General features: G+C 42.3%; 1 protein-coding gene across 3 annotated transcripts in view; it reads left to right on the top strand.

Moving 5' to 3' along the window:
- The first annotated feature begins 865 nt into the window (after positions 1–865).
- FBXO25 (F-box protein 25) overlaps positions 866–6,840 on the top strand; it is a 35,244-nt gene continuing 29,269 nt past the window's right edge. The window contains exons 1-3 of one of the 3 annotated variants that reach the window (XM_050893239.1): positions 896–929; positions 5,086–5,217; positions 5,324–5,467. In XM_050893239.1, the coding sequence (XP_050749196.1) occupies positions 5,171–5,217; positions 5,324–5,467 (191 nt within the window). In that variant the 5' untranslated portion in view covers positions 896–929; positions 5,086–5,170. Of the gene's footprint in view, positions 930–5,085; positions 5,218–5,323; positions 5,468–6,840 lie in introns of all 3 variants that reach the window. The other 2 variants (XM_050893238.1, XM_050893240.1) reach the window with 2 other exon arrangements.

The raw sequence follows: 6,840 nt of genomic DNA, 5'->3' as shown, positions 1-6,840 counted from the left end.
CACATTCATACAGGGGACAATTACTGATTTTTAAGTGAAAGCTGAAATGTTCATACAATCATATATTCATGACTTAAAGCTTTAAGAAACAAGGAGCTCCACAAGCTTGGTTTCCTACGGACTTGTTTCGCATTTCCCCCAAACTCCTCTTTTACAAAAATAAGCCTGGTGTAGCTCCAAGCCTCATGTAACACCTCTAAGCCACCAGAAGACAACGTGCCTGTCTAGGGAGGATGTACACAAGGGCTACAGCTGGCCACAGCACTGACTGACCCACACTCATCAGCCGCTCCCACGCACCAGAACCCCTCCCGCCCTCCCCGAGGCAGCCCTGAACTGGCGTCTCCCTCCAGCCACCTACGGGAACTTGATTATCCCTGAGACGACCCCTCCTGCTTCGAACCCAGCTGAAACCAGCCAACGGGCGTAACATCCGAGGCGCAGGACGGGCAGGCAGCACAACCCGCTCTCCCCTGAGGGCCCCGCCGAGGCCGAACCGCTGCCTGGCCGCCCACGCGACGACACCGGCACACTGCGCACGGAGTTCCGCGCTTACGTGAAAAAAAAAAAAACAACCCACTCAGCGCCAGGCCCGCGGGAGCGCAGCGTGACGCACCGCCGCCCGGCCCCGCTCGCGCCACACGCCCCGCCCCCCGCCGACCAAAACATTGACACGTGCGCCTCGCTCCCCCCCTCACGTGACGCGCCTGGCCCGCGCCTGCCGGTGACGCCACCGCCCCCTTCCGCCAATGGAGAAGGGCGCTGCCGGGTAGCAACAAGCGCGGCGGCCGGCGGCCAATCAGCGGGGCGGGGGGCGCAGCCCCATGTTACTTCCGTCAATAGCCCCGCGGCCCGGGCCGAGCGCGCGAGGGGGTGGCCGGGCCGGTCGCGTCGCGCGTTGTGGGGAGCGGCGCTACCGCTGTCGTGAGGTGAGGGTGGAGGGGCCCGGCTGGGAGGGGGGCGGTGTGGCCGGGGCGCTGAGGGCCCAGGGGTGAGGGGCCGGGTGTACAAATGAGGCGGGGAGGGGAAGGGTATTGAGACTGTATATGTGAGGCCCGGGGGTTTGGGGCTGAGTGTGGGCAGGATGGGCAGTCATGGCTTGAGGGGTTTGGGACTGGGTCTTAGGGGCGTGTGGAGCTGGAGTAGTTTGGGACAAGGTGTTAGGGTCAGGATGGGCAGATGGCTCTAGGGAAGGGGCTGGGGCTAGGAATGAGCGGCAGCATGGAGGGGGCTGGAGGGGGGAGGTGTCTGGAGCTTGCCTGGGGGAGTGGGATGTTGGGATATCAATAGGCTGCATGAGGATGGGAGAACTGGGAGAAGCAAGGGCTGGGACAGCAGCAGGCTGGAGGGAAGAAGCCTAGGGTAGGCAGTTCGGTTGGAGAGGAGGAGCATTTCTGCTTGTTGGGAACTGAGAACTGTGTGGCCTGGATGCACTAAAATTGTTGTATGGGGAAATAACAATCAGAATAGGAGTGGGTAAGAGAAAAGCTGAGGAGTTGATGAATCATGATCTTGTGGAAGTTTGAGACAGTCATTTGATATGAAAAAACATGGGGTGGGATGAAGTCTGTAAGCAGACTGACCTCTGAGTCACAGAGGTTGACTGGGCTAGCTCCTAGAAGGTAGTCTAGAAGTCATCTGCCTGTAGCGAGAGTGTAAAGGAGCAGTTTGTAGTGAAAGCTGAGCTGCTGAAGAGATTTGTTAGCATGCTAAAGAAGGAGATGGGTGTGCTGTTGGATTGTTAGGAAACAGGAGAACCTTGCCTGTTCCCATCATGTTGGCAACAGTCTTGCTACTGAGTAACAAGAATGGTTTGGATCATAATGACACGTTCTTAAGTATAGGAATATATAGACAGAAGAGATGTCCAGTACAGTGGCAGAGTAATAGGATGACTTGCTGCAGTTCTGAATGCCTTTGCAGCGATTTTTGCTCAGGTGGTGAGTTATCTGCCTCATGGAAAGTAGAAGGTACAAGTGCAAGGATGGCTGGAGCAGTTACTGTAATCTCAAACTGTACTAAGCTGGCATGTACAGCTCTCCTCTTCTGTGCTTCTTTCTGGTGGTTCTTGTTTCCTCAGTCCTTTTTCTCCCTCCCCTGAGGAAAAGGTGTATGATGCAAAGTGAAAAACCTGTTATTTGGTTTTAGGAAAAAGTTAAATACAATCAATGTCTTGTCTTAAACCCTTGTTAGCTAATGACCACATTCCTTTCCCAGTCCTTTTTTTGCTTTAAAGAACCCTGTCCCGCTGCATTTTCCCCAAAATCCAAGTCTACGAAGCTCATCTTTTGTTGTGGTGAAAGTTTAAACCAGTGAACAGCTGCTTGCTATTACTGAAGGTACACTACATAAAGTAGGCTGAAGCTCTTGAAAGCAAGCTCTGGTCTGGAAGCCACAGGGACGCTTTAGTGCAATGCTGTACTGGGAAACAAAGTCTGTGTGGAGGCAGAGCAAAAACGTGAATCTTCTTACCTGTCCAGGCAGTCATACTCTATGATCACTTCTCATATGAAAGAGATGCACAGGAGAGATGTTTATGATACACTGCAGCTTCTTGAAATTTGGTCACTTCTGAACAACAATCAAATCTACAGTTCAATCCTACAGGAATTGAGAAGCAGTGGGATTTTTTTTTTTCTAGTTGCATATGTGCTGTTACTAAAAGAATACTTTTACATTTCTGACTCCATGAGCTACAACTTTTGAGCATGAGTACAGGTCATTTTGTGGAATTGCTACTGATGGATGCACTCTTAGCTGGTGCAATAGTGAAACTATGTCTTAGACTAAGAATATCTGTTTCTTTGGAAAAAAAATCAGGTCAACATGTACCAGCCTCACAGAATTACTGACTTTTTGTAATCTTCCACAAATGTTTAAGTAATTTTAAAGAAGTTAAAGTAATCTGTGATTTTTCTAATAGCTTTATCTTTCTAAGAGAAAAAAATAAAATGTGCTGAATATCATACATATACAGAAATCATTCATATCTCTATGAGCTTTTTGTCTTAAGTATGGTTTTCCAGGATTTCTGGAGCAGACATCAGTAGTCTTCGATGTGTGTGCGTGTGCACTTCCTGATACCTTTGTTATTCTTTTAGAAATACTTAATGTAATTTTTTTGAAGAGCGATGACAGAACATTTATTCTGTGTTGAAACCTTGCAGTGAAAGACCATCACACTTCAGGTTGTAAAGATCTGGAAAGTAATCTGGTTTAGAGCATGTAACTATTGAAGCATGTCATTTTAAATGCCAGTACAGCTCCCTAGGAGGAAGTTATACATAGCACTTACACTGGTGGCCTGATACCTTGAAACCACAGGGTTTTTTTCCAAAGTTTAAGAATTTACAAAGCAAACTAAGCATCCTATTCTGTAAATTATGGTTAGCATTGGACTTCAGCTACTTCCATCTACTGAACAAAATACTCCATGTTTTCTTGTATTGTTTTCAAGAAGTTTTTTTCTTTAGCCTCATTTTTTTGTAACTTATACTGTTAACTTCTGACAATACACGTTCCCACCTTGCTGCAAGTACGTGGTCTCAGTTTTTTCACTTCCTTTTCCCAACAGTTCTTTATCAGTGTAAGTATTCTTGAAATATCTTAAGTCTTTTTTTCAAGTTATCCCATTCAGCCTATAATGATCTCCGTGGTTCTGAATTCTCTCTAGATTTTAATTTTTGAGTAATGACATGCACCTACAAATGTTTTATTTCCATATCAGAGCTGCTGACCGGGAATAGATTGTGAGCTCTGTATCTCTAGATATGGTTCAAAAACTTTAGTTTTATGTTTGTCTGAGATGATGTTTTTGACTTGCTGTCTGCTGTTTTCTCAGTCTTTCAGTGATTTAACGAATTTTCAGGTAAATTCTGCTTGTCTTGGGAGGAATAAAAATACTTTAACCTGTGTTATTCTGAAACGTGCTCATTAGCACCAACTATTTAAACAGTTGTATGATAAAGACAAGAGGCCTTAATTTCAGTCAAAATGAGAGGAGTTCTAAACAACTTGGAAAAAAAGTATGTTATGGTTCATATTACTCCTAGGAAGCAGTAAAAAGATTGGAAAAGCAGATAGGCATGAATAGAGTTTGTGGTGGCTGGAAGAAAGGATGTGGTAAATTCTGGAAAAGATTCCTGTTAGATGCAGAAGAAGGCTGAGTTATGAGTAGGAAAGGGACTTTAGTCAATGCTGAGGGCTAGACAATGCACTTTGTTTTGTGTGGTGTGTGGTTTTTTTAATAAAAAAGAAATACTGGCTCACTCAACTTGTATTTCTTCATGCTTTTTATGCATCTGTGCCTTCTCCTGTTCTAACTGGTATATTGGGCAGATGCTGGTCAAGAGTGCAAATAGATAAATAAATTCATGGTGATGTTTGACAGATGTGGCCTAATTTTTTCAATTTCAATGCATACTTGTTAGGAACAAAGTGGTTGGTGTTATATATTAACATGTGTTTCAAATATGATAATGCTATTTTCCCTGTGTAGCTTGCATGTGAAATCTCTAGTTAAAATAAGGAGTAACATGTATGCATGATGAATGGGAAGAAGAAGGCAAAAGCTAGCAAGGTCAGAGTCTTCAAAGTGTAGAAGACTGCTTTGTTCAAATTCTTACTTTCTGTGTCAGAAGTGAATCTCCCTTTTGAAAAAGGGTAGCAGAACACTGTTTGAATGATATACCTGTGATGACTTGCGTCTGTTTGTAGGAATTTCAGGAGACATTTCACAATTGACTTTATGTTGCAGTCTCCATTTGTCCTGGTATCCAGTTAATAGCCTAGCGTGGGAGGTGATCCTCAACAACTGAAAAAATATTTGGGAAAATGAAAATTCCTTTACTGAAACATCACTATACAGTGTAGCACAAACTCAGTATTTATAAGCCTTAGAAAAAATAAAAGGAGCAACATTGATTTTGTGGCCTGTCAAACTCTTTAACAACCATTTATTAGTCAGGTCTCAAAATCAGTAATCTGTTTGATCATGGCGGAGCAGATTATACAGGATACAATTTTGCTTGTTTTGGTATCATCCCTTTCCTGGACTACCATGATTCTTTTCCTTGTTCTCTGAAGAACTAGGAAACCTACCTTGATCTAATAAATGCTGAAAGACAAGAAGAATGAGGTTACAGAATCAAAAATGTACTTAAACCACTGAATGTGTTTCTTAAAAGGATGCTCTACAGAGAACTTTCTTTCCTCAAGGTAATCATATTTTTTTTAAGGTTAAAGAGAAAACTGAAATAATGACAAGAAGTTTTGCAACTTTTCTTAATAATTAAATAACACACAATCTTATTGCTGCTTATAGAGAAACCATGCCATTTTTGGGCCAAGACTGGAGATCCCCTGGATGGCGATGGGTTAAAACAGAAGATGGATGGAAACGATGTGAACCCTTCAGTCCTGCACTTGAGGATGGGAATAATCAGCTGAATGATATCAGTCACACTGTGTAAGTTAAAAACAAAAGAAAGTGATTCTGCATGAGTTAATAGCAGGTGGGAAGGCAAAGATTGACTTAATTTCCGTTCAGACTGCAAGTGTTTGTGGTAGATGATATCGCCTGCGTATGCTAGAAGCACACAAATGCAACCATGTGTTCTGTTTAGGCGGACAGGAGACCCCTATGGAGATTGTCTGTCTTTTGTCACTGCTTTGCGAGTTGCTTATTTTAGGCAGACCAATCCCATCTTACCTTGTATGTCTTTAAAAATAAAAAAAACTTAAGCAACCTGTCAAGTACTATTTAAAGATAAAAGTGATATTTGTAAATTGCAAGTGCAACAGGCACATTGAAATGTTACCTGGAAGTGAATGGAGACTTTCTGCTGATTGGGTGTTGGATTAGGACTCTTTATGGCAGTCATATAATGCCTTTACTCCAAATACACAATTAATGGTAGTTTTATGGTAATTCTCTAACACAATATATGGCTGTGTGTCCTTCTGTAGAACAGGTGAGAAAGATATTAGTTAAATAAAGTAGTACTTGTGGCAGATGCCCACAGACTGGTGTGATATAAATAGCTTTGGCCAAACAAATTTCTACTTGGTTTCTCCACGAAGAAGTAATTCTCAGGGATAGCATTCTTGGTCATAAATTCCAGCATAATGTGCTCATAATGAGAAAAGGGAACATTCAGGAACAACGTTTTGTTGTTAGTCCAGTAAATGATACAGTAACTGATCTGATTTAGAGGGGATTTACTGGCAAGCTAGGACTTGCTATAGTCATACAGCTGTGTTTTCTAAATTTGTGAAATAAACTTCAAGAGAGTTATCAAGCAGTGAAGAATTATTATTAAGCTTATCTTGACCTACTGTTTTCTTTATACCTTTTTCCTTTTTGTGTTCATCTGTCACTGATCTTATTTGGGCTTCTTTTTCCACACAGTCTGGCCACTGAGGATACAAAAGACTATGCTTGTCTGGAAGAGTGTTCAGTAAGCCTCCAACATAAAAGTTGCCTTAAATACCTTTGAAAAAAATCTTTTCTTACCTCTTTCATATATCTTTAAAGATATAATTGGCAATTGAAAGGAAATCTACTTTAATTTTGATAGCTATTTGCACAGTTACTAAATAATTATATCTTGTAGGTTGCTTTAATGAATATTGTTTGGCAAGTGTGACATAAATGATCATTGTGAATACCATTAAGACTTTTGCTTTTCTGATCCTAATTAGGTGTAGATCTTTTCTCCAGAGAGCAAGGTGAGGTATTTTTATTGCTTCTTCAAGCAAAAATACTAGATTTTTTTTTTTCCTTAGTCTTGAAAGAACTTAGTATTGAACTTCTCTGGAGTTGTCTTGCTAGAAACAGAT

Source organism: Gymnogyps californianus, chromosome 3 (assembly GCF_018139145.2).
Source record: "Gymnogyps californianus isolate 813 chromosome 3, ASM1813914v2, whole genome shotgun sequence".
Taxonomy (NCBI): domain Eukaryota; kingdom Metazoa; phylum Chordata; class Aves; order Accipitriformes; family Cathartidae; genus Gymnogyps; species Gymnogyps californianus.
The sequence above is the reverse complement of the archived record's forward strand: the minus strand, read 5'-3'. Positions and strand labels throughout refer to the sequence as shown.